Below are 27,974 nucleotides of genomic sequence, written 5' to 3'. Positions count from 1 at the left end.
GATCTTTAAATAGATTGATTACATTAATTTCTTTTTAAGCAAACATCATTTATTATTAGGTAGGTTTCACTATCATCTACTTACAAAGAGTTTGCTCTTGTAGATGTATTTGCTCCTGCCGTTTGAGTCCTTGACCTCCTTGCTGAAGACGAGGGACATCTCAAACAAGAAGAGGTGGCGCTCTCGACCCTTACGGATCAGAGTCTTTGGATCCCAGACCTGGAACGAGTCCTGGAGAATGAGCTCGCCCTGGGATTCAATGTTTTCATCGAAACCTGGGAGAAGGAGGGGATATAAGCATGACAAATCAAACCCGTTGCCTGGCTGATAAAGAACTGTAATTTGACAGAGGGCAAGCTCGCTGTACATCCAGCTGACAGCAAAAGATCACATCAAAATAACTAAAGAGCAGGTCCCGTTAATCACCTTCCAGCATAGACAGGTGCATTGCATCGTTGGCTTTCTTAGGAACACTGAGCATCACCTCCAGGCCGTCTTTGATCTCTCCTTTACCTTCCTCGCAGCAAGTCAGCAGCTCCTAGACAGCCAGACACACAGAAGCCATGACAACAAGGAACCATGGAACTATGTAGACACCGCAGCAGTGAGATTTGGTATGGCGGGTTACCTTCAGCAGTAGCTGATACTTTGTGATTCTCTGCACGGGCTTGATCAGATAGGAAGAGATGGAGTTGGCCAGTCGGTGCCTCTGTTGAATTTCCTGCATAGAGAAGAAAAGGAATGTGATCGCACGTAGCTGCTGACGGGAGCCTTCCAAATTCATTTTAACAACCATAGGCCATACTCACATCAAAGTAGTTCCCAGCATGCTCTAGGATGAGCTGGGTGGAGTCAGGTTTGTTCTTACAGTAGTTCACATACATCTGGAATTTATCAGCCTGGATGAAGAGAGAAAGAAGTGACAAAGGTTGTGATCATAACCTACAGCAGTCAATCATACTACTCATACATACTACCTAAAGCTACTACCTGTGGATGTAATTTGTAAAATATACTTTAGGGATCTAAAGTATTTAAATGTAAAAAAAAAAATAAGAAAACATTTCTATTGAATGGCAGGTTTAAGCAAACACTGCAAATGTTGGTGAATACATGATACGTACCCATGTGACAAAGCAATGGCCAACATCCTCTGGTAGCTGCTCATATTTCTCCAACTCTTTAAGAAAGATGCTGTGGGAGATTTAAATGTGACAAACACACATGAGAAAAGTGGTATTTCAAAATGAAAACTAAAACATAAAATATGTACTGTGTTTTCCTAAATTACAGATGTTTTGCAGTACAAGAAGCTGATGAAGATACTTAACTGTTTCTAAAGACTTACTAATATTTATTTAAAAATGGATTTTTCTTTAATCCAGATCTGAATTGCAGCAGGGTGCTTGGACCCTTGTGTACTTGCTTGCAGGTCTAGTTTAAAATTTGAAATTTCTGGGAAATTTGGAGTCCACAAAGCTGTTTCTTACTTATGGTGGAATTCAAAGAGGTCTTGCATGTTTCCAAAGATGATGTGCTCCTTGTTGATGATTCCTGGAGGAATCTCCTCAACTCCACTGGTCATCTCCCACAGGTAGGTCTGCATGGAGGGAACAAGATAAGACAAAATTACACTTTCCAACAGGGTTCTGATGCATTTCCACATTTTGTGTAAAAAGTTGTTGCACCACTCTGAGAGCGGTGGGTTGTGAAGCTGAACTTACATCCATGCACTCCCGCAGATCTCGCACGTAGGCCTTTTCTGTCTGAATCAGCTCTGCCATGATGAACCTAGACACACACACACACACACACACACACACACTTAGCAATTGTCCTACTGTCCTCATCCACAAAATGATAAATCACAATGCCGATAGCGCTCCTTCAGCCCGTCTGCTTCATCCATTTCCATTAATGAATAATGGTGAAAGCGTTTCGGGCCATAAAACTGACATGGGCATAAACCAGCCAGGAATGACTGGAATCATGCTCATGATTTGTGCTGCTCATAGACTAATAACGCAGTCTCCTTTTCCTGTGTACTACATGTAGATTTATTTGTTCTCCCGTGGAGCTGGACAGTTGTGTCTGCACTTCCTGTGCTGGCACAGCAAAGAGGAGGCTCATGAGTGGAGGAGGAGGCGGCGGAGGAGGTTTTAATCACACAGATCCATTATGTGCGCACATTTACGTTGAACTCAATCACTTACTCAGAACCACTTTTGAGCAAGTGCGGAGGGGTTCAGTACTGTTGACAAGGACACAAAAATTGAGCCTCTGACCTTCCTATGACAGACCGTGTAAGTAAGCACGAGGCTGCTCTGCTGCATATTTTGGGCACTGAACCAATCAATCATTCAACTTCACGTCCTTTGAAACAATAACACATATTTCCAACAGGAGGAAAAATGTAGTTGAAATGCTAACTAGCAATTGTATAACCGTTTATCTATCTTTATAATCTGTTCGAAAAAAGCTGTTCTGAACAATTTTTGGGATTAAGTATGAGAAACAGGAAGTGATGACATACTCCTTTCTGCGCGCAGACTTGCGTTTCTCCTCATTGAGCTCGTGAGCGGCATCCCGCAGCTTGACCTCTGACCCTGGAGCTGTGGCTGGGATGATGTCCAACTGGAGATCCTTACTCTGACACAGACAGAGACAAAATAGGAAGTGAGTTTGAGAGACAGGAAGAATGTGAACGAGCTGATTTTCTACGTGAGCACTTACGGCCTTGTTGGAGTCCGAGGAGATGCCCAGGGCTTTCTCCAGGCTGCAGCGGTACTTGTCCATGCGCAGGGAGAAGTCTCTGTAGCGTTTGTCCACAGCAGTAACCCATTTCTTGATCTCTCCAGCGTGACTGTGGCCTTTCTCGCAGAAGCCGTCAGCCAGCTGGATCAGCAGCTTCACACGCTCCTTAGTTTGCTGCAGGAGGGGGGAAGAAAGTGTCATTTGCATAGAGAATGGTTGAAGATGCACTGCTGACCCTGACAAACATATATGAGCACCTTGAACAGGCAAAGAGTCTCGTCAAGATGTGTTCATAGATTTTAGCAGTGCATTCAACACAATCCAACCCCACCTGATGGTAAAAAACAACTGGTACACCTTGGGGTGAACCCAAGAAGAGTTTTGTGGATTTTTGAATTTCTGACAAATCAAAGTCAGCAAGTCAAATTCAACTCACGTGTCTTATCGTTAAAAGTCATAAATACAGGGGCACCACAAGGATGTGTTCTGTTTCCTATTGTACTGTATACACCTTATACACCAAAAACTGCCAAGCAACTTCCTCACACCACACTTATTTTAAATATGTTGATGATACAGCATTAGTGCGTTTTGTAAAGTACAATACTGCATCCCTAGATGGTTTTGAGCGGTTTAAATAAATAGAGTACGGATCATTTTCCTTGTGGTTAATGCAAAGAGAACAAAAGAGAAGACCATAGATTTTAATAAAAAAGGGAATTATAGTTCCACCCTCAAATACAACTGAAGGAAACAATCCTTTTAGTGTGTGCGTGCAAGCGTGTGTAACCTTGGCTGTGATGTGGAAGTCCTCATGCTCTTTTAGCAGTTCCTGTGTGTGGTGGATACTCGAGCCGGTGGAGGTGTGTGTGGACAGGTAAAACTCCCCGGTGTCGTGAATCCATTCCAGAGCCTGAAAACACACAAACACACAGAAAAACATGTATTGTCAACTGCAAGCAGTGCACGTACGGAGTGTGTAAAATATACTTTTTGAGGTGAACGTAACGGTTAGTTTATGTGTGTAAATGTATGCTGTACCTGTTTGGCGCTGCGTTCAAACACCACATACTGCTGACACTGGTCCAGCCGTCGTTTCCTCATGGTCCAGAAGTGGAGAACGCGATTCTCTCTCTGTAGCAGCTCATTGAGGATGTCTTTACACAACAGAAAACACCCAAGATTCAGGCATTCCGCTCCTCAACCAAACTCAAAAGATTTTGTCAGACCTTTTTTACCTGACATTCCAGGGTAGAAGGACTGTCATTACTATAACTGAGTAACCTGCAGTTTTTCAATTTCTGCAATTTACTAATGGTCATTTATTCTATGTTGCTATGGCATATTGTCGCTACAGAGGACACATTCGGCTTAAATAAACCTTAAATGTTTTCGAAATATCTTTTACACCAATGTCAGCTAGTTGTTTCAACCATTTACCCATCACCATCTCTTTCAACCACATACTAACTATTTCAACATTTATCCAGTACTTTTTAGCTATTTCAAGCGTTTTCTTTCAACCACTTAACCATAACTGTTTGCTGATACTGACTTTTAACCTGCTGTTCTGGTGCTTTGACGTGGCTCAGCATCCCGGGCATGTTGACGCTGTTCCTGTGCATGTACTTGAGGAAGACGTCTGCGTTTCTCCTGGCCAGAGTGCATGCCTGCATGATAGAAATACACACACACACACACACACACACACACATCAGAGATGTAACTTGATAATGTGCTTAGGGTCAGGTTCGATTGTGCTGTAAGTTACCTTGAGGAAGGCCTCCTTCTGCTCCAGATGTTTACTGATCATGGGGCTGACGTGGTCCGTTTCACAGTTGGGTCCGAGTTTGTCGGCTCCTCCGCACCAGTCCTCCTCTCTCTTATACTCCTGCTCCAGGCTCTCCAACACACTGCAGACCTGTGGGGACAAACACACTTAGGGTGTTATTTGGGGATAACACACAATTGGGTTTTTAGTGTGAAAATGTTAAATGCTAAACGCTAAGCCCTTTATCCATCTTCCTACCTGTTCAGAAGTCTTGTAAAAGGCCACTGAAGCATTGACCAGCTTAAGTCTGTCCTCCATTTTCAGCATGAGCTGCTGCCAGTGTGAGGCCACGCTCTCGGCACAGTCTCTGATCAGGTCCATGTCATAGTGGTTTGCCTGGAGCAGAGCCTCGGCCTTCTGCTGAACCTGCAGGGCACTCTGGTGGGTTTTCTGCAGAGATGGAAGAGGTGGAGAAAGGATGGGGTTAGAATGAAACTAGCTCAAGTAGTTAACAACTAAAACAATCTAGCTTTAGGAGGGAGAAACAGATTGAATAAACAGACAGTGTCCCACCTCAATGGCGTGTTGAAACTGTTCATGTTCCCTCTGCAGTTGTTCAGCTTCCTGCAGCGAGCTGGCTGTTATAAGACCAGCGTTCAGCATCGACTCCCCATTACGTATCCAACCCAGAACCTGAAAATAACAGAGGAAAGCTGTGTTCAAATGTCCTCAATCCAATACTAATTTTAATCCTTGCAGATATTCTGGCCAGCAGAGAGTTTTAAGACTGTGTGTCCTACCTGTTTGACTTCAGCCTGCAGGTGTCTCAGCTGGACGCACTGCTCCAGGTGTCTCCGGTGCTGCTCGGCCGCCAAGTCCAGTTCTTGCTGCTTCTCGTGGAGAAACTCCAGCAGGTCCTGAACCCGCGTGGCCATGTCGACGTCTCGGTCACACAGCAGCTCAACGCCTGGAGGAAAGACAACCATTAGACTTTGGATGGACACAGTAGACGTCTACCTAAAGTAGTTTCAGTTCTGCCCACCGTAAATAACTTCAAATTCTATAATCCCTTAACGTCTTAGTTACTACTTACATTTGTAATAGTCTTATAAATCGAATTTACCTTGATTCTGAGAACTGCTCTATGAATAAGATTATCAGTATGTTTTAACACACAACATGATGTAACCAGTCTTTTTGCTGTTTTAGAGAGCACCTATTAGCATGTGAGATCACAGGTGAGTTATTATAGTTAGTGAGTGGGTGCCTCTCATCACAAACGCTGACTGAATTTGACACCTACACACCTACACAGTATCAATATTAAACTAATGTAGCCAACACAGAAATCTGTGCAGCAACAGTGAACATGAACTCTATTTAGAGTTGGATATTGTTTTATTTTTTCCCATACCGGTCCTTAAGTGACATTTTGAAAACGGTGCCGATAAACGTAAAAAGGGCACACGACGACATAAGTGACAGTAAAGAACGGCCTGTTTATTGTCAACGTCACCTACTGCCAAATGTAGTGTTAACTAGCGTCACATGCAGTGATACCTCTGTTGCCTGTAACGTCCTATTCAGAGCACCAGAGGGCAGCACAGGCATCGGAGTGGCACTGAAACAACACACTAAATTCCGCGTCGCCATTTGGTCCGTTAGACACCCGCCATCTAGGAACCCGGTGCCATATTGGCACCAGGTTTCAGCACCCAACACTAGCTCTATGCCACTTTAACACTCAGCTGAATGGGGAGAAGGTTGACAGTCAAAAATGTCTTCACTTCTGAGATCCAATAGCTTATAGAGCAGTATCCCAGGAGGACAGATACAGAACAGTGTTTTCGGATTTCACAATATTTTTTAAGACCTTTTAGTTCCTGAAAAAAAGTTCTAATCAAAATGCAAATGCAAAAGCAAAAAGAAAAGGGAAAGCCAGCAATGCTTTCTCTTTTCTTTTTCCCTTAAGGAAAGTTGATCAAAGAGGACAACGCAAACTGCAGTATCCAGGAAATGAACACAAGGAAAGTGATGGTTAATACGGTTACAGTTTTGGGTTCTATCAGAGACCCATGGATGCCTGGATGGCATGGTGCCGTATCTACAGTAGAGACTGGGTGCTGGACTCACCGGAGGCCTGGACTTCGTTGACGTACTGCAGTAGCTCCTGGCCCTGGTGGATGACATCGAAGGTGAGGTTGTTCATGGTCAGGGCCTTGTCAGCGTGGTGCTGCAGCCTCTGCTCGGCCAGCGTCAGGTCCTCCGTGTCAAAATCATTCATCTGACCCGTCAGCTCCTCGTTCCATGACTCCAGGTCAGAGATGATCTGAGGAAGGACGATAAGATTACAGGTCTCAGAGGCCACATAGGCATGACCATGTATTTACAATGCTGAAAGGTCATCGGAACCAGGATATATTACTTTCTATCTATCTATCTATCTATCTATCTATCTATCTATCTATCTATCTATCCATCTATCCATCTATCCATCTATCCATCCATCCATACATCATGACAGATCTTAGCACACTTGCTCTGGGAAAATAACAATTTAGTGTCTTTTTTCTGAACTCTTTTTGCGTAACATGTCTTTCGTTCGCCAACGTTCATTTAAACACAGACACACACTGGACACACAGCAAAAACCTCACACACTCCCCCCTCCTCCCAATCCGACTCACGTCAATGGCGTCTCTCTCAAAGATGCGCAGTTGCAGGAAGAGCTCCAGTTTGATCTTCCTCTCCTGAAAGAGCTCCTCCATCTGAGCCTGGGCCTCGTCCAGCTGCTGCAGGACACTCTCGATGTGGTTGATGGAGCTGTTGTGGGGCGCCTTGTTGCTGGAGATGGCCGAGTCCCTGCAAAAGTAACACAATTGAGCAATAAGTGGTGAAAGGCAGCGCTATGCAAAAAAATTTAAAAAAAGCTAAGAAGACACAGTTGGGCATGATGCCAAGCAAACTTAGCTGCTCTACAAACGGCTGCATAGCGCAGCCTATTGAACTGTCTTATAGCAGCGCGGTAGACAAGAAAGGAGCTCATGTCAATTTTATTTAATTGTGGAAAGTTATGCCTGAAGAAAGTGAACACAAGTTTCAAATTTAATTTTCAAGACTGAATTTTTTAGAATTCCTTTTTTCCTAAAAGTCCTACACAATGTTATGTTAATAAAGGTATATTAAATGAGGACATGACACCAATGAATGAACAAAGCTACATTTAAAAAATGTTTAATATTTTTTGTAGTAAAATGAATTAATTAATAAAAAAATAAAATAAAAAAAAGACAGGGTACATTTGTACCCTGGAATATTATTTAATAAATACAGGCTACATACACATACACTACCGGTCAAAAGTCTGGGGTCACTTACAAATTTCCATACCACTCCCTTACAAACAGAATACCAGCTGATCTTTAATGTAATGTAATGTGGCTGATCTTTAATGTAAATAAATAAATAAAAAAATATCTACATTGCCCGTGATCAGCACCCACATTTCTAAGTGACCCCAAACTTATGACCAGTAGTGTACTATACCAAGATAAACTGTATTCACATAGACACTCACATACGTAGATCCATTTATAACACCCCAAAACAAGCCATTTACTTTAAGATAAGGCATGGCCTTATTATACATTAGATGTAATAAGCAAGAAAAGTACCAGCTGGTCAAACTTAAAGGATAAGTCTAAATCTTTTTTATGTCTACCTACATTTTCTCCCAAAATCTAAATAATTTGGAGGGGGGGGGGGGGGGGGGGGGGCACTCTGTTTGATATATAAGAGTGCACACAATGTGGAACACAGCTTATGTGTGAGAGTTAAACGGGTCATACAGATTCTGATTCACCAATCTGATGGAATAGAAGCACACATGCATGCTGCACCAACACACAGACACCAGTGGATTAAATATAAGTAGGCAAAGACAGCGGGGGTCACACAGATTCGGATTGGCTTTGGGTTGATTATTCAAATTCACATTTATGAACGCTTGTAGTGTATCCATCTGGACCTTGAGTCTGTAAATAAAGAAATATATATATATATGTAGCACATACAGAGAGAGAGAGAGATGCAGACAGACACACACACACACACACACACACACACACACACACACACAAAAGGTGTGTAGAGTTACAGTTTCCTCCCGGGGAGACTGCCACACAATTAAATTTGCGCTTATAAAAGCAGACTTATGTAAGAATTCACTGTGGAGCCAGTACACTGGAGAGAGAGGAATGGAGAGAAAGAGAAGAAAGAAAAAAGGGGGTGGATGAAGAGGGACCGGAACATCCTCTGTACGAAAAGAGTTTGGAGAACGAGGGTCATCTGCATCCACCTCTCAAACACCTCCTCCCATCCTCTCAGCTGTCTTTTCTTAGTATTCTTGCATCTCATTACTATAGGGGTCCCTGCAGCATTGGCTGGGCTTTGCAGGCGCATTATTATCGTGCTTTCTTTCACTGCTGGGATCCCTGTCTAAGTATTTTTAAGTGGTTTGAAGGATGTGATGGACTTTATTGGTTTTACTCTCGAGTTGCCTGATTTTGTAGAACTGAAATTTAAGGTGATTTCCGCTCACTGTCAGACGGAGAGGACCCTTTTTAGTTTTGCTTCGGTTTTAGAAGTGTACAATACGTAGACGTGGCTCCAGTTATTTCTTAATTTTTTCTATTTGTTTGCTTTTTACAGAACATCTAACTCAGGGTTTCTAAAAGTCATATTTAAGACTTTTTAAGACCTTTATGAGTAAAATTGAAGACCGGTATATCACAACATAAAATGCAGAGTCACAAAAGTACTTGCAAAGTAAATAAAATATTTAAAATTGAATAAAAGGGAGTAATAATGATCTGTACGTATACAGCAAATTATATTTGGTCGAGCGAAAGAAAGAACACCACCACCACAGAATACCAAATTAAAATTAACTTTCAGTGAGCATTAGAGGTGGCGTTACATGGACGTAGGGAAATGTAAGACCAGAAACACAACACTCCAGTGAGTTTAAGACTTTTTAAAGACACCCTCTCCTCAGAAACCCTGTGCATATCATTAATGCTAAGCACTGGTTTCATCTGGATTCAGGTGTGTTGACGTGTACCTGAGCTGCTGGATGAGATCCTCTCCCTCCTTGATGACGTTGACGGTGACCTGCAGCGTGGTCTGCTGCTGCTGGCCGAAGCGTTTGATCAGATCCTGGACGGCCTCCACCGACTCAGCGTAAACGTCGTCCAGCAGCTCCTTCTGGAGCTCCTCCAGCCACGTCCACAGCTACAGGAGGACATTCATGAGCACAGCGTGGATGTTTTACGGCAGTGTTCTCATACTATCCTATGAGCTTTTTTGGTAACTGTCATATACAATATTTAGGTAGACGTACAATCAAAACACATTAGTTTGATGGACTCACACTGATCTGCAGCGCTTTCAATTCTCACTCTGGTAACAGAATACACACACTGGGATCCCATCCCAACAGGCCAACCATTAGTAACACTAATTTGCTGTCACCTTTGCCATTATGAAAGCTGTAGTGACACTCGCAGAAGTCAGTTTAGTGACTGCCATCGCTCACCTATATTTTACAGCCAAGCCTAATAGTTTGTACAATTTGTACTTAGAAGTCAGAATTTATGAGTTCAAAGTAAGCCCCCCCTTCCTTCGATTTCCGAATTGGTAAGTCAGACAACCTTCTCAGTAACCCTAGCTCAAACTGCAACTTGGATGTCCTGGGCATCAACAGTTAAAGCTGTAGTAACACACAGTTTATCAGCACTTCTGTCTTATTTGTGTCTCAATGAATCATTAATCAGCGCTGGCCAACTTCTATCTGTCGAAATGTTGTTACGCTGCTTGCATGCACAAAAAACAGTGCATCTGTTACCAACTGGTATTGCTAACAATGCCTAACCTGTCTAGAGGAAATCCCACTGTGAATTCCGACTTGTCAAATGTAAAGCAGTCAACTCGGGTGTGACGTCATTCCCACCTCGATAGTCACCCTCACCTTAGCCAATTTATCCCGGTTTATGAGGTGACGACTGAGAAATGTTCATCTCTATGCAACTAACTGTATAAAAAGTAAAAACAACGCACACATACTCAATTCCATCTGGTAATTATTTCCCTGTTGCTCCGAGAGCACTGTGAAAGCTCTCATCCACTAACAACAGCCCACCATCCACTTCAGCATTATGTCATCCTCCAATGCCTACCTCTTTGACGTGTGTGTGGAAGGCGACAGACATGTCCAGCAGGACTTTGCGCTGCTCCACGCGGCGAACAAAGTCTTGGATTCGGTCTTCGAGCTGGTGGGCGGCCTGGTAGATCTCCTCCGGGTCACACTCTCCCGTCTGGGCCAGCTGCTCAGCCGCCTCCAGCAGCTTGTCTGCATTGGTGTACGTATTCTACACCGAGGTCGGGGGATGGAGTGAGAGACAGAGATGGATTAACCTTGGAAGACGGTATAATGCATATAAAACGTATTCTGAACACAAGCAGAGATTGAAAGAGAAGAGGCAGGGAGAAAATGAAAAACAGGATATGCAAAAGATTCACTGATAGTAGAGCTGCGCAGAGATAAATAGTGAGAGGAAATAGAGACAGAGGGGGTAAGCGGAAGAGACAGATGCTATGTAAACTATATATATATATATATATACACACAACTATATTTATTAGGGTAGGGTATCAGACAATTGATATTATGTATTATTTAACTGAACAGAGTTGCTATTCTGGGCACTTCTACACAATTTTTGTCAGTTTTTAGCAGTGGTGGAGGGAGATCCTTGTGTCAAAGCAGCAGTATTGCAGTGCAACAATACTCCAAAGAGCTCTGTATTTAAAATGTCACATGAAAGTATTTTCAGTAAAATGTACTTAAAGTATCAAATTGTCATTCAGACATAAAAAAACAACCCCATGAAATAAAAATGAATAAGTAAAAATGGGGAACGCACTTCTAACTATGTGCTATTTTAACATGAGGAAATGCAACTGTCAACACATTGATCTATTGGCTTAGATTTTGTGGAAAGTGAGAGTTCCAGAAACAGAACCAGGCTACCTGTGCCACTTCCTCGAAGTCTTCGTGCCGTTTCTGTAGAGCTCGGGCTCGGTGGAGGGACTTTCCCACGCCTGTGTGTTTGCTCAGGAAGGCCTCGCCGTGGTTTTCTATCCAGTCCAGCACCTGTGCAGAGAGGCCACATGCCCATAAAGTGAGACTGTCACTAGGAAATAGGCGTCCACAAGGGGGCGCGCTAAGGTGGTAGATAAGCCAGTGTTGATAATTAAAAGAGTGTGTGAGAGAAGAGGAATGACAGACACAATGATCAGCATTTTATATTTGTTGCACTGAGTCTTTCTGTTTTGCACTCCTCTCCCTGTCCTCTGTCCTTCATAGCGTTAACGGATGAAAAGCATCTGCTTGGACATATGACCCAATTCAGTTGCCATAGCAACAGTTGCCATGTCAACGCTCTCAGGAATGCCCATGATTTTTGGAGAGTGTGCTACTTCATCATCAACATTTTTGGCCACTCAATTATGGCATTCTCATTGTGCTGGTTTTTCAGCCTTTACTCAGCAGGGATACATTTCAGACATTTATCCAAAGCGCTTTTCCACTGAAACGCATGATGAGCGAAGACGGAAGGTTCCAGCAACTTGCTCAGGATTTGGATAGGAAACATGGTTGCTGCCGGCATCAAACCCTCTATTAAGAGCAAAATTCTTCTAACCAGTAGGCTACCCAGCAATTTTAAATTACTGACTAAACTCTTTCATAAGACTGGCAATTAAGTTTGGTCTTGGAATCACCACGTGTGCAATGCCTATAAACAAAAACATGTATGTATGCATGTTTTTGTGCGCACCTGTTGGACGTCCTGTTGAAAGACACAGAGCTGCAGACGCTGGTGCAGCCGCACTTTGCGGTGTTGCCAGATGTTTTCCAGCTGTCTCTGGTGATGCAGCACCTCGTGGATGATGTCCAGGACGTGGTGCACTGCCTTGGAGTAGTTCGCTGAGGCTGTCAGTGAATCCGCGCTGCCCGGGGTCAAAGGTCGCTGCAGCTTGTCCAACAGGGCTTTGCCATCTTGGCTAACCTGAAGAAGAGTTAGAAGATAAGTTGTTGAACTCACCACTACACAAATGCACAAGAGTGAAAAGCATAGGGGCATGAACATGTTTTGGATTTGACTTCCCCTAAAAATATAAACATCCTCCGAAATACCACCAGCCAGTAAACTGTATGGATAATTGCCTGGGAAAGCGCACACTTTTGATGAAACATTTAGTAACTTAAAAAAGGTAAATTATAAGCCACATGGAGAAATTAGTGAGAAACACAATGCACAGTTTACAGCTGCAAATAAACAGTTGCAATTCATTTTATATATTCCGTGTTTAAGTAGTCATCTGTTTTAAATTAAATTCGAAATACAGAATAGTACTGTGTAGACGTAGCTTTCACTTTTACTTTATCCTAGTGTACAAAATGTAATTCTTCCCCAAACAATGAGAGCTGCATTTTCCAGAGTTTGTGAGAGCAACTTAAATTTGTCAATAGTATAAATTTCACTAACAGAGAAAAGCTACCCAGTTGCAGTTACTGTATGTTAATTATGTTCTAAAAACAAAATTGACTTAATTGTTACTCTTAGAAGTGTATTAAAAAGTAGTTAAACAGTTAAACAGTCCGTGCTTTAGTGTAATGTAAAATGTTATTTTCAAATCTTTGGTTACTTTCTTAATTGTTTTGCAGACTATATATGTATAGGTGAAGTGTGGTATTACCTCAGAGTAAGCAGCAGTGATGTGTTCATACAGGCCTTGGTGGTGGTGGATGGCGTCTTCAAGGTCTTGCAGCTCCGAAGGCAAATCCACCTCGCCGCACGCCTTGCACCACGAGTCCACGTTAGTCATGTACTGCAGGGGAAGGAACGCACGCTTACATTTACACACACTGCCCCTCAGATGTAAGGCATTTCCCATGAGACACAGCGTGATCTTCCAAGGAGTCACATGCATCAATCCATTTATCCATCTTCATTCGTATCCGTATCGGGTCGCAGGGGCAGCAGTTCCAGTAGGGGACCCCAAACTTCCCTTTACCGAGCCACATCAACCAGCTCCGACTGGGGGAACCCGAGGCGTTCCCAGGCCAGGTTGGAGATACAATCTCTCCACCTAGTCCTGGGTCTTCCCCGAGGCCTCCTCCCAGCTGGACGTGCCTGGAACACCTCCCTAGGGAGGCGCCCAGTCACATGCAAGTCAGACATTATTATTTATACTATTACTGAGCTTAAAGATGCTCAAATCTCCTTTTTTATGGTTATGAGCTTTCTTAAAGGAACACGCTGACTTATCGGGACTTTAGCTTGTTCACCGTATCCCCCCATACTAACTGGGTACTATATTCTCAAAAAGGCAAAGCAGTGCTACTTCTGCTACTAGGGCGGAGAAGCCCGGTTACGGAGCAGAGAGTTCACCTGGAGTTCGCTCAGAGTTGGAGTAATAGAGTTAACAATTACTAGATACTAAAAGCATAGTTTATAATCATAGGTGTTTGCTGTATTGTAAAGAACTTCGACAATAAACAGGGGAGACCAGGTAATACCACTGTGTTTCATAGAATTTCAACCAAAAACGCTGACTCTATGGCCATAATTGCTCCGGATATGGATCCAAATACACCTGTAGCCACCTTCAAGAACCATTGTGTTTTTAATGAGGATGATTATTATGAAAAAATGGAATTAGCCACACGGACCATGAAACATGTGCTGATGGATGCGGCCATCCCGTTGATAGTACAGACCGGACCAAGTGGATCCCCTGCAGCTACGGTAAGTGTTCCGTTATGTTTTAGAGGACTAACTACTGTAACAGTGGTAACTTTGATAACACTATTACATGAATAGGGTGGTCACTACTAATGAAGTTGTTCTCGGGCTACATTTATCCCCATTAATGTTACTGTGTAGTCACAAATGCACTTTTACACCCCAGAAAAAATAAGCGATGCTAGAGCTAACGCTCATGACTTTAGCTTTTACTTTGGAACCAGTTACCTGCAGGATCTTTGCTAGGCTAAGCTAATGCTGGGGGCGTCAGACAGAGTTGCAGCACGCACAGAGATGAGAAGGTTATGTATTGACTTGTCTATCTCTGGGGGATATGGTGAATAAGCTAAAGTCCCAATAAGTCGGCATGTTCATTTAAAGTTTTTCTAGAAACATTTTACATGGCTGAATGTGCCATTTATTGGCCTGTGGTGCTTTCCAAGAACTTGAAATACACCCCTGTGGGAGCGGAGGAAAACAAAACAACAGCAAGGGTGGCCTCAAAGAAATATCACAAGTTGAAATGATCTCATTATTGCGTTTTAAAAATCTCTCCCGTTATAATTGGAAGAGCCATGAGTAGAACAAAGACGTAAAATGGGCTTCTCGGTATGTGTTGAGAAGAAAAGGTTGGGGTGAAACCTCTGAGGAAGAAAAAGAAGCGGTTTCTTTTCTAGCTCAAAAACATGAAAGGCTGATCTGATGACAGCAATATTCCAGGTCGGAGAAGTCGCACCCCCCATGTTCCCTAGTTGGGATTCTTCTTGTGTGCCATACGTCATTCTATAGTGGCCCGCCTAATGAGCACAGACAGAAATTACAGCAATAACAAATACCTTACTAACATTCTGCATGTGTGTGTGTAAATATATGTTAATGCAATGCATATTTTAGGCCTTATAGATTTAATGAGGCCAAATGGGAATTTTAAACCCCTAAAGTGTGTGCATATGTGTCTGTGTGCAGCCATCATTAAGATAGTGTTGGTGAACACCTCAGCTGGTTCCAAAGATACATCAATGTGAGTTTTACTGAATTACGTTCCCACTGTACTGGACCTGAAGGAATAGTTTTTCCATGAATAAAACAAATAACAAATACTGTGAGTAATTAATGAGCTTTAGACAGGCTGGGAAGGTCTGCTAAAGGGCTGGAAATTCCGATGATTTTCTATATTCTTGCGAATTCAGTAGAGGTAAAGCAATTATACAATCAGTTCATCGCCAGAACATTTAATCAGCAACACTTTTGAATATCGATTGATCATTTAAGTCATTTTTTAAAAGGGAAATGTCCAAAATGTAATGGTTGAAGAGTCTCAAATGTGAAGACTTACCGTGCTTACTTGTCTTATATGATAAAGAAATCACCATCTTTCAGTCTTTCAGACCGGTTATTCACACAAAACAGCCCTACACCTGTGTTACCACTTTTGTGTCTGACGCACCTGGTCACATTTCTGGTGGAAACTGGATGACATCTCCAGCAGCGTGCTGCGTTCATCCAGTGCTGCAGCGAAGGCCTTCCACTCCTGCTCCAGCTGGCCCGAGATCTGCTTGATCTGCTGTGAGGCGTAGTGACCCGACTCCAGCAGTCGGTTGCCCACTGACATGATGCGATTGATATTCACGTATACATTCTGCACGGCGGGACAGGGAGAGAGAAGGAAAGAGACCATGGAAAAGAGGGTTGTGGAGATATTACGCAAATTAAATGAAAAACTTTAAGTGACTAGATTGATTACTCTTTTCAACGGTTTCATAACTGTTACGTAAGGCCGCCTGTGGATAAAGAACAGACTTACTTAATACCTAGTTGTGCTGCTGCTAACACGCAGAAAATATGCACACAAGCTGCTCCAAACAAACACTCAAACACAGCACTAGAGGTTGACGCTAAGTGCAGGGCACGACGTGATAGTCCAAGTGGGTGGAAAAGCATCGCCTCCAGCGGGGAATCAGTGTGTGCGTATCTTACCATGCAGTTCATTGCAAAGTGGTTGTGCTGGGTTTGCAGCTCTACGGCGTGGGGGTGGTTGTTTCCAATCTCTGTGTAGCCTGCCAGGAACAAACCCTTGTTGTGCATGATCCAGTCAAACATCTGAAGCACGGGGAATGACAGAACATACACAGAGAAAAAAAATAAAAGTTCACCAAATGAGAAAACACACACGGCACAGGTTCACCGTTAACTTTCACAGATCATTGCAAACAAACAGTTGGCACTTAGCCATGGGGGTAGACTGACTGATTGTGTTGGGTACTGCTGCAGTGTACGGATCGTTGTCATCTTTCCCGGCCAGAATACAGAGAAATGGACTGCCTCTATTAAGAGTATCCTCTCAGGCTCTCCTAGAGAACAAACTCCTGGCCTATGGTGTCCTAGCAACAAGCTCCTACGACTGCAGTGTATCCAAGACTGCAGCTCTCTCTCTGTTGCTGCAACCTGCTATTTTATTCTACTCACTCAAACATGGATTTCTAAATTTCTCTCCCTGTCTCTTTCTATTTCGTGCTGCAGCTGTCATCACATGAGCCGTCGGGGGGTGGGGGGGGGGGGGATTTGCCAAATAGGTGGATTTGCACCTGCAGTTCTCCATCTTCCAGTCTCTCTTCCTGGGATGTGGTGAATGGGAAAAGCTATGCAGTTTTTAATCTTCCATTTTATTTGTGGAAGAAAAGGACATTAATGAGCTCTGCATACACAGCATAAATCAATGCTTCTATTGGCAGCTGTATGCCTTACAGTGATCACAGACAGTGGTTATAGATTACCGCTACATCACTGCTCATGCTGAATGACAGCCCCCGACTCCTAGCATCCACCGACCTTCTCTGCGTCCTGCTCGAACAGGCGGAGCTGGAAGCACTGATCCAGCTGGAGCTTGCGGACGTGCCAGGCCTGGTGGAGGTGTTGTCGGGTGGAGTGCAGTTTGTCCAGCAGCTGGGTGATCCGTGGCACCAGGCCCTGCGTGTCGGCGTTACACATCCCACCGCTGCTACTGCTGCTGCTGCCGCCGCCACTGCTGCCGTTACGGTTGGAGAAGGACTCGCTGCTCTGGATTCTCTGGAGCAACCTGGAGATGGGTTTCATGTTGTTTTAATGTCAAGCATGAGTAATAGCATTACTCATGTTTGTGATTTGCCACAATTTCTTTACTGAACAAAGCTTAGCATGTGTGTGAAATATGTCATATGAGAAATGTTTGAGTGGTTTAGCACAAATAGAAATCCCATTGATAGAAGTAATATACAATAAACAACCATTCCATTTATACTGTTACATTAGCAAGGATTGGATTATTGTGAACTCATACTAAAACACTAATGCTATATTAATGTTATAACTACACTTGAAAGTGGGGGAAAATAACTAGCCTTAATAGAGAGGAGGAAGACACCATATTGTTTCAAAATTGAGATAACAATCAGGCGGATAGAAAAACATTTGAAAGAAGTTGATTACAGTTTCCAGCCTTTGCCCTACTCCTCAGTCAAAAACCAAGCAAAATAAAGGAAAACAACATCATAAGTATTTCTGTGTGCTTACCTCTGTCCCTCGGTGTCCAGCTCCTCTATCGGGGCTTTTATGACTTTCTTCTTCAGCGTGGCGTGTTCCTCTATCATCCGTCTGGCCCCTTCCAGATCTTGGGGAAAGTCTTTCCTTGACACCGTTTCTTGCATCTCCTCTAGTCGAGTCAGCATCTGGGTGGCGTGCCCAGAGAACTCCTCAAACGCCACACGCACCTGGATAAAAACACAGCAAAACACCTGAGTGGGGGACTGTAAGTTTACGAATACAGCTCTGTTTCAACGACCAATTATCACACCCGAACCATTACCCTCTTCTACCACTACAGCTGGAGACAATCTCATTCATGCACTTGGCTTTTTGCTCTCCGCTCATTAAGTACAGCACCTCTGCATTTGAATGTCATGGGGGTTTTAGGGATTTCAAAATAGATTTTTGGATCAGCCAGACAGATTTGAGTGACAGGATGGGTGGGGGGGGGCATCTCACCTCTATCCACTCTTCATGGTTGTACTCCAGGCTGCCATCAAAGTCAGCCGTCAGTTGGGAGGGGTCCACCACCTTCGTGAGGCCCTCTAGTGACACCATGGTAGTCTAGGGAGGGAGGGAGGGGGGGGAAGGAGAGAGAGAGAGAGAGAGAGAGAGAGAGATTGAAAGGGGTTTAGGCGGATTTAGGTTCATTTCAGGAAATTAAGTACAAAATGCTTCTTATCTCTCCTTCCACTGCATTTCTTTGCTGCCTTCTTGCCTTGTTGAAGACTTTGTAATTTAGAGAAGACTTTGCCTTGTTGAAGATTTTGTAATTTAGAGAAAACATGGCAAACCTCTAGTTCCCAAATCCCAGCAACACAGGTTTAATGGTTTAATGGTATTTTTAGAGAAAGCAATGTAATTAATAATTTTAAGGAGAATTCTCTGCCGGCTAAAATTATGTGAGTAGTTTTGATTGAAAAAACCCAGACCTGAATCGGTGCAAGCAAGACTGAGTAGCTGCAGCTCCGTGTACAAGCTTCCACTGAGCTAAAACGGCAGTTAACTGGGCAAGTTTTAGAGTGCCTTTGTGCCTTTAATAGACACACAATGCAATTAATACATTTGTATAACATGAACAGGGCCCTTACGTAACATAATGACTGGTTTTTAAGTCAGACATTGTTTTAATTCACCTACCCGATCATGTTCTTGCAGGTAGGTAGCTTGCTAGCCTGGTTAGCTGCTAGAGCTAGCTGTTAGCTTCTATTGATAAGGGTGTTCAGCCAGGCTTTAGTTAAAATCATAACGCAGCAGTTGCGTTTGTATTTGTAGCTCATCCATTCTGTGTGTGATCTATCGGTTGTTGGTGAGTACGAGACTTAGCAGTGTGCTAAATCCCTTAGCCGGGCAGGCAGCCTTCGTCCCCGCCTTCATCGCCTCCCGCAGCAGACAACATTTCCCCAAGCGCCTGGTGTTGTAGTGGGTGTCCTCCGTGCCTTTGCATCGACGAATTGTAGTTTATCTCCTCCTCAAAAATAGGTATTCCATGTAATTACAAAGTAACTGATATGGTCGTAACTACTACAGTGCTAAATTACCGATTTTGAGCCTCCTACTCACCAGCACCAGACAGATGACACACAAAATGGATGAGCTACAAATACACACTAAACTGCTGGTTATGATTTTCACAAAATCATGGCTGAACACACTTATCAATAGCAGCTAACAGCTAGCAGCTAGCTCTAGCAGCTAACCAGGCTAGCAATTTACCCACCAGCAAGAACAAGACCGGTTAGGTGAATTAAAACAATGTCTGACTTGACATCGAATCTTGATGTTACGTAAGGGCCCTGTTCATGTTGTATAGACATATTAATTCCATTGTGTGTCTGTTAAAAGGCACAAAGGCACTCTAAAACTTGCCCCGTTAACTGCCGTTTTAGCTCAATGGAAGCTTGTACACGTAGCTGCAGCTACTCAGTGTTGCCAGCACCAATTCAGGTCGGGGCTTTTTCAATCGAAAGTACTCGCATATTTATAGTGATCAAAATTAATCTACAAATTGTCCGGAATTCTCCTTTAATACATCAATGGCATGTTGACTTTTTTTTTTAAGGACATTTCATCCTCTTCGTCATGCCAATCCAGACCACAGCAGCTTAATGATACCATGGAACATTTTAAAAACAAAAAACTATTTTACAGCATCCACTGTTCTATCACAATCCAAAAAAACTCAAATGTACACAAACCCCACACCACCAATCAGCTACGCGCATTGTACATTACTGAGTATTACTGTAACAAATGCGTGTGTGCGTGTGTGTGTGTGTGTGTGTGTGTGCATTTCTCTGTGTGAATTGAGGAGCTTCTGGCTTTTGTAAAATGAAATAGCCACTATGCTTTTTTTACCCAAGGACAACCGTGTGTTTCTGCATTGTTTGGCCTACACAAAGCTATCTAGCTATCGTTCCTTCTCCATCCATCTCTGGCCATGTGTGTGGGGGTGTTGTGCGGAGGTGGCCTAACAGAAACACAGAGGCACTGAAACCAAACGGGGAGAAATTTCCTTGCTGTATTTTTTAAACTGATATTGTAATATGTAATTGATACACGGGGAGGATTTAAATTTTACATCAATCTAAAGTGACGGACGAACACAGGGCGATCAAAGAGAAACTGTGTCAAGATGTAATAAGTGTTTCCTTTTAAGCTTTGAAGGACATTTGTCGTTTATAGCTGTATGCAGCACACTAGTTTTCTCTGGCATGGACAATTTTTCAAAAGTTTACTGAAAATATAATTTACTCAAACGAAAAAAACGTCATCTGCATGCATACAATCTTTATAAATGTACAGTATAAGGTCCGGTAGTGACACAAATGCAGAACACATACGTATGTAGAGTATCAAATCAATGCTTGTGTGGCATGGCAGGGCAGCTCGTAGATAACTAACCTGCCCGTTGGCATTGGTCTATAATTCCTCTCACATAATCAATATGGTGTCATCCGACTACAGCGACCTGTGTGTGTGTGTGTATGAGCATGTGAACAATTGGAGCTATTTCCACACCAGTGCATTGACTAGCTGTAGTCAGAGGCTCAGTGGAAACACATCAGAAATACAATGTTCAAAGGGTTCCGAGCACCCACTGTGCAAAGCAAAGGCTCCCCCTATGTTACTGTATATAGGTTTGTATCAACACATGTTTCATTATGAAGCTGATCATTATCATTGTAATCAAGCTTTTTTTTAAGAACAGATCAAACAGGAGGGTGGGAAATTGTTATCTGGTCCTCATTAGAGGGCATTTTCTAAGCAGGCTTCAAATCTGGCAAAGGCATCCACACAACCTGAACAGCTGAGAACCCGCATCGATTCGTCCATGCAGTGGTATGTTCAGTGTTGTGTCGGTATTGGTAAGAGCACACTGGTGCGCATGTTGGTGTCGGTCAGAGCATAAAAATAAGCCTGTTCTTGTGAATATATCATTAAATTAACTGTGAAAATGTGAATAACGCTTGGCTGACAGTATCACAAACACTCGTCCTTGTGATGTGCTGTGTGCTGATCACAAACAATGAGCAGCTTAGCTGGCTACACGGGTCGTTAGAACAACTCAGCTGACGGCATATTAAAAGGAAAAGTGTTCCACTTTTATAACTTATTACCTCGAAATGGCACATATAGAATTGAGGCACTTAGTTGCTCTACATGTGAATGGCTTTCAAAAGTCATTAAAGAATGCCTAGTATAACATACTATAGCCAAGTTTGTCCTCACCTTAGCAGCAGTTATGGGGTAGCTGTGACTATATAGTCTCACATCTTAACTGCAGTCATTTCCTTCCTAAGTTTATATTTCAATGGCATAATTTGTCATCTATTAGCTTACATATATTGCTGTCATGTAAGGCAATACAGTATATGACTAAACTTTTTAACAGGTGTAAAAAACAACAACATGTTTGCAGCTTCAGAGGCAGTCAATTTAGTGAGCAGCCAGCGAGCAGAGATTACATTGATATATTTGTTATGTTATTGTTGAGAATTATAGGTTTTCCCATTCCTACCTCAAATTCGAATTTGGAGCTGCCGAAGTTGGTCCTCTGCTTCTGCCAGAAATTGTCTGGTTTGATGATGAGGGCGACGTGGATGCAGGATGGGAACGACTCCTGCAGGATCTTCAGCAGAGGCTTGATGCTGTCCCACTTGGAGCCGCGCATATCAACGATGACTGTGAAGCCATGTTTACACACCTCCTCACTGGGATGGATGGAGGTCGGCGGGAGTGGGAGGAATTATAGGGAAGAGGAGGGAGGGAGGGAGGGAGAGGCAGTGAGAGATTGGAGAGAGTATAATCCAGAGAGAGGAGACAGATGACAGGCGTGGGAAAGGATGAGAGAGGGATGGAGAGAAAAGAGAAAGAGAGAGATAGAGATTGAAAAATGAAAGCAGAGAAAAGAAATGAGAATCAAAACAAACAGTGAGATGACGCACTTTCTATACTGTGAGAAAAGCCTACGCAGCAAACACACACCCACACACACTCACGCCCACACAGAAACCTGCGCAATTGAGTCACAAATGTCTGCCGAAATACAAAAAATAATAATCAGCACAATTGTGCAACCTCATTTTCCTGTGGTGCTCTGTTCTAGCCATCATTATGATGACATAACCCTACACAGACACACACACACACACTCAAACTACATCTACTCACCTTAAACCAAAATCTGTGTTAATTATGTAAGATCTTACCAAAAATAACAGTTTGTCCTAATGAATTGAGGAGCAAAGATATTTGCTAGCCTGTTTGGCATAATGCATTTTCTTACTACTACTTCTTAATTTAGCAAATCTGGACTGCTTTTCTTTTTGGTCCCCTTAGGCATTTAGAAACCATCCTCTCCTTCAGTTTTCAGACTTTGCTTACAAAAATAATTTTCATCTCCCTCTATTACTGTAAATGCACCTATCCTTTTTCAAACCTCTTCCCTCTCCCTCCGTAACAGCCTGTCAGTAGATAGCCAGTGTGCAGATGTTTCCTTTCCAAAAATAGAACACCACTGGCCATCAAATAAACCACACATTTAAGAGAGATTATAATATGCAAAACATGACATGCTATAATGGTGTGGTTGTGAATGCCAAGGACAAAAAACAGTACAAAAAAAAGATGTTTTTAGTGAATGTGCTCACATTTTAAACCACACAGAGATAATGTGGTGGAGAAGAGAGTAGACGGAGAGACGATGGACAGATAGAGGGAGGAGAGGAGCGGCACATTGAAGAGAAAGAGAAGTAAACACAGAGCTGGAGAGGAGAGATGTTTTACCTGCGAGGTGAGGAGCTAATCGTCCACAGTGACTACTGCTGCTGCTGCTGCTGCACTGCCTCAGCTACTGCGACACTTTGTTTTGCTTTCACACACACACACACACACACACACACACACGCACTCGCTCACACACACCTCCTCACACATGCGCTCTCCATCTCTGTCAGTTTTAATCCCCCCTCACTCTCCCCTGCTCTCTCTCTGATGATCCCTCCTTCCTTTCCATCATTTGTTTTTTTTTGTTATATCCTCTCTTAGCTCAGGCTTTCCCTCTCAGAATCTCAGTGTGTCTCTAGAACTGATCTTTGGCAGCAAAGAAGCTGCGGCAAGCGAACTGGTGCTGAATTATTTCTCTCTCCATTCCTCCCTCACAGGCTCATCTCAGCTCTCTCATGTGTTTGCTTACAGAGCCTCATCCACTTGTTCCGGGTGTTCGCTTTGTACTGAGGAATTGCTTCTCCTTCTGACAAAAATGACAACAGACACACACGTACACATACACACCACAGAATAAATGTAAAGGATGTGTAACCTGGGGATGCCGGCAAGGTAGGCGATCAGTCTCCTCAGGTCATCCGTTCGTATTCTATCATGGTTGCTGCGTGATGGAAACGTTAACACCGGACCGCCGCGTCTGTCTCTCCCGCCTGAGGTGTCACACACACACACACACACACACACACACACACACACACACACACACACACACACACACACACAGATTAAAGGAAGAACATAATAGAATACAGAACATATACTGTATGTGTTATTGTCAATGCAGCTTCACATCCAATTCTGCTGATAATGTTTTTTCCCATGGTAATATTTAAACACAAAATAAACCAGATTAAGACTCTAAAACCATTCTAGGGGCTATGCAAGGCTGTACATAGGCACATAACGCTAATGCCAGCATGACAACATGTTCACAGGTATACTTTCACTATCCTTGTTTGGTTTGTTAGCATGCTAACATTTTAGCCTGGAAATCCAGACCGCTCGAGCAGCTCGCCTCACGCCCACCTATATCAGATACATCGATGTGATTGGTGCAGCTCAGCTACAAGGACATAGTTAATGAGCAGCATTACTCGATGCCCGAGTGACTCGCTGAGAAAATTCAAATTGTGGTCTTGCGAGAATTCTGGATTTCCAGGGTACTAACATTTGGTAATTAGAAGTAAAAGCAAAGTACTGCTGAGGCTGATGATAATGGTATCAATCTTACAAGTATATAGTTATAATTGATTACAATTCGTCCTGAGGTTGAAGTGAATGTGTGCACTAAATTGCATGGTAATCAATGCAATAGTAGGAGCAATCAGAGGGTCTTTAAAGCCAGTACAATATTTCATCTGGGGACAAGGAATGTTTGCAAAAACTTGTGCCAATACATCAAGTAGATGCTGAGATATTCCACAGGATCATTGAAAACTTGGTCCTGCTGGGGGTGCCAGAAGTAAGTCCAAAGGATCATCAAAGTCAGTAGGATTCATCCTCTAGAGATCATGAACTTCTATGCAAAATGTCATGGCGATCCGTGTAATAGTTGTTTAGATACTAATTCTGTAGTGAAGGACAAACTGTCAGACTGATATTGCAATTCCTAGTGCTATGCATGCTAAGTGCGTGGTTTCTGTATTTTATGCAGTATCCCTTCACAGGGTGCAATTTCTGCATATCTGACAATTTGTTTACAGCATGTCCGCCTTCAACAGTATTCTGGCCTGAATGCACCCTTTTAAATATGATTTTGTCATTTTAATTGGTAGTTGGGTAACATTTGCTGTTTACAGCACATAATCATGAGACTGAATCATGAATATCTGGTACAATAAGAATATTATCTTGCTTCTAGTTTCTGACCAGTTGCAGAACAGAGCCACTCCACTCACATGGGAACTTGTAAACACTGACTGCCCTCAGACCACAAATGAGTAATTTCAGTCGGGTTGTTGTGCCCCTGTAGGCTCGATCCGGCTGCTCGGAGGAGAAAATCCAACGCTCACGTGTCAAACATTAGTGAGGGCAAGCATGGCCATATTATTAAGAAGCCCAATTCAGGATAATAGGCTTAGCTCTTTTACCCTCCTTTTCACCAGAGGTCCCCTCTCTAATTCCCTTCCTCTTTCAATTCAAAGCCAATTACGCTACCAGCAACTACTATGGGATGCGCTAGCTGAGAGTAAGTCAGCTCCATGGCAACACTTCCCTGTCTCTCCTCCTCTCAATTTATGTGTGTTTGTCTGACTCATCTTCCTCATCATTGTGTTTCTGCCTATGACCTTTACTCCACACAGAAGTAGACCAAAGAGAAGTGTGCACACAGCACACACACATACCCACACTAATTAGGGTTCAAACCGCAAAGCGGTAGAACCCTTCTGTGTTTGTCTGTTTGAGTTATAATTAAATTCTGCTCAAATTCCAGATGAGCAGGAATGAGGAAGAAACATGAAACATGGAGATGTATTTAATATATAATAACTGGAAATGGTGTACATACAGTAGACATATAAACCCAGTCAGCCACATGGTGGCTCCGTCATTAAGACTTCAAAATGCAAACTTTGAAAGGCCACACCCCCCCACACCGTAAGTCCGATTGACTTGAAATTTCTCACGCAGGAGCAGCTTAATGTGCTCTACAAAAAAGCTTCACGGATCATTAAGGTCCGCCTAGAACACATTTTTGAGATCTCCTCTTACACCGTAGCTCCGATTTCCACCAGATTTTTAGTGAATTATTAATGGATCAAGCTTATTACAAATTGTATAACGCATGTCTATATCTCAAGTACTTTTTAAGTTTTTGACCAATGAACCTCAAAAGGGGCGTGGCTCTGGACATAAATGAACACAAGTCAGCAACCGTCAGGCCAATCATCACAAAACTCACAGGGTATGTTCAGATAAGTGCCCCAGATACACCCAGACAGTTTGATATACGTATGCCAACAGGGGACACTACAAGCGCAAGATAGGTGAGTGGCATTATACATATTTTAACATAAATCACATATTCATTGTCCAATCATCACAAATCTTTTAGGACACGTCCTCATAAGTACCTGAATCACACGCTGAAACTTTCATTCAAATTGAACACCAAGGGGCGGTATGAATGCAAACAAACTGCAGGTGATACAGCGTAAATCAGGCTATAAATGACAATGTTTGTCCAATCAACACAAAACGTCCAAGAAATGTCTACATAATGACCTCGCACATACACTGCAAGTCTCAAATTGACCACGAGGGGGCGCATGGAATGAAATGACACAAATCAAGGTTTGAGCTTGGAATCGCAGCTTGCGGCTTCAATAGCAATTGTTCTTGTGTTGGCCACCTGCTTTTCTCAAACTGCCGTGCGCTGGACTGAGCTCCGTATCACACAGAAATTAAAATCAGTTGTAGGCACTTTAAACAAAGTGCATTGTTTGTTCAATTGTTACAAAGCTTGCAAGATATGTTTCATAATGACGTTGGATCACATGTGTAAAAAGTCACTATTGACGAAAAAGGTTACAACGCACGAATCGTCGCCTGCGGCTATATTTAACAGACGTTTCACTTTGTTATTCCATTTGATACTGCTGAGATCTACTGCATGAGTGTTTTTCCATTGGCACGCACATTCTGTAGATACATGTGATGATAATACACACATGCACAAGCTGAATAATGTTTTTGTGTGTTGTACAAATAATCCTGCTGGATGTTCTTGGCAGTCCAGATCTCCAGCTCGGCCTCCTGTGAGTTTTCCCTGGCATGACTCCACTGTGTGTGTGTGTGTGTGTGTGTGTGTGTGTGTGTGTGTGTGTGTTTGTGTGTGTCTCAGACATGGCTGAACTTTCCTTGGAGGGGGAAAAGACACAGCTGTGGCTTACTATTCTGTAGTTCCGCTGATACTGACTAAACAATGACTTTCTGTGTGTGTCAGTGTGTGTACTATGTGTAGTCTAAGTGTGAAGAAGGGTTGAGGTTAAGAGTCTGGGTCTCTAGTCTGACCACGTGAGTTTTTACAGGCAGAGTGCACAGCTTAATATTATCAGAAAGAGAGAGAGCTAGAGGGAAAAAAGCAGCGGGAGAACGTGTACAGTTCATTAGCCTCGTCTACCGTGGAGAGTTCAGAAGACTTGTGACACACTCTTACCTGACAAAAAGGCAACGTTTTCTTTGAGGATGGGAAGTACCTCCATTGCTCTCATCTCCTCATTTCTCCTGAAACCTGGATAGAGAAAAAGGGAAGAGAGAAAGAAAGCAAAGACACATTAAGTTTAAGAAGGAATAAAAGCATGACCCTTTTGCCTTGTCCCATATCAGCTAACTTCTTTTCTTGAGGGCATATTATTTGGGACAGAGCAGATTTTATCCACTATTTATCTGAAGAAATGCAGCTTTTAACCACAAGAGATTGAATCCAATTTCTAGATTTTAGATAGCATACATCATAAAGTCAGTAAAAGTCGGTAAGTTTCACTCACAAACACATACTAAGCAAACTCATAAAATAAAACTATTAAATGCCTCAGACATTGAGAGGATGTCAACACAACACAAAGAAAGCAGAAGGTAATGGACATCCAGCCGAAAAGAAGGACATTCAGGAGCAATGGCATGGGTTGTGGATACAGACTACCATCCAACTAACAAGCCTAAATAAATAATTAAATAAATATTACCACAATCTTACATTCCATGTAACAATTTCCATTTAACAAACC

General features: G+C 42.8%; 1 protein-coding gene across 10 annotated transcripts in view; it reads right to left on the bottom strand.

Annotated features, from left to right (window-relative positions):
* The window catches only part of LOC117957010 (triple functional domain protein-like), an 83,644-nt gene that overhangs the window by 19,490 nt on the left and 36,180 nt on the right, over window positions 1-27,974 (bottom strand). For 9 of the 10 annotated variants that reach the window (XR_004659419.1, XM_034892517.1, XM_034892513.1 and 6 more), the window contains 31 exons: window positions 27,404-27,478; window positions 23,780-23,894; window positions 21,977-22,169; window positions 18,415-18,519; window positions 17,944-18,140; window positions 17,224-17,470; window positions 16,372-16,494; window positions 15,842-16,033; window positions 13,346-13,477; window positions 12,424-12,654; window positions 11,616-11,738; window positions 10,762-10,953; window positions 9,648-9,817; window positions 7,213-7,387; window positions 6,659-6,854; window positions 5,326-5,492; window positions 5,099-5,218; window positions 4,784-4,975; window positions 4,526-4,675; window positions 4,310-4,424; window positions 3,796-3,911; window positions 3,545-3,667; window positions 2,734-2,928; window positions 2,534-2,649; window positions 1,725-1,791; window positions 1,491-1,600; window positions 1,125-1,194; window positions 810-899; window positions 629-721; window positions 427-538; window positions 85-275 (listed from right to left, as the gene is read on the bottom strand). Coding sequence is in view for 9 of the 10 variants with exons in the window: in XM_034892517.1 (XP_034748408.1) it covers window positions 85-275; window positions 427-538; window positions 629-721; window positions 810-899; window positions 1,125-1,194; window positions 1,491-1,600; window positions 1,725-1,791; window positions 2,534-2,649; window positions 2,734-2,928; window positions 3,545-3,667; window positions 3,796-3,911; window positions 4,310-4,424; window positions 4,526-4,675; window positions 4,784-4,975; window positions 5,099-5,218; window positions 5,326-5,492; window positions 6,659-6,854; window positions 7,213-7,387; window positions 9,648-9,817; window positions 10,762-10,953; window positions 11,616-11,738; window positions 12,424-12,654; window positions 13,346-13,477; window positions 15,842-16,033; window positions 16,372-16,494; window positions 17,224-17,470; window positions 17,944-18,140; window positions 18,415-18,519; window positions 21,977-22,169; window positions 23,780-23,894; window positions 27,404-27,478 (4,493 nt within the window). In the remaining variant the exon portion in view is untranslated. Of the gene's footprint in view, window positions 1-84; window positions 276-426; window positions 539-628; window positions 722-809; window positions 900-1,124; window positions 1,195-1,490; window positions 1,601-1,724; window positions 1,792-2,533; window positions 2,650-2,733; window positions 2,929-3,544; window positions 3,668-3,795; window positions 3,912-4,309; window positions 4,425-4,525; window positions 4,676-4,783; window positions 4,976-5,098; window positions 5,219-5,325; window positions 5,493-6,658; window positions 6,855-7,212; window positions 7,388-9,647; window positions 9,818-10,761; window positions 10,954-11,615; window positions 11,739-12,423; window positions 12,655-13,345; window positions 13,478-15,841; window positions 16,034-16,371; window positions 16,495-17,223; window positions 17,471-17,943; window positions 18,141-18,414; window positions 18,520-21,976; window positions 22,170-23,244; window positions 23,383-23,779; window positions 23,895-27,403; window positions 27,479-27,974 lie in introns of those variants that run through there. The other variant, XM_034892516.1, reaches the window with a different exon arrangement.

Source organism: Etheostoma cragini, chromosome 14 (genome assembly GCF_013103735.1).
Source record: "Etheostoma cragini isolate CJK2018 chromosome 14, CSU_Ecrag_1.0, whole genome shotgun sequence".
NCBI classification, from domain to species: domain Eukaryota; kingdom Metazoa; phylum Chordata; class Actinopteri; order Perciformes; family Percidae; genus Etheostoma; species Etheostoma cragini.
This window is presented reverse-complemented; position numbering and strand designations above follow the sequence as displayed.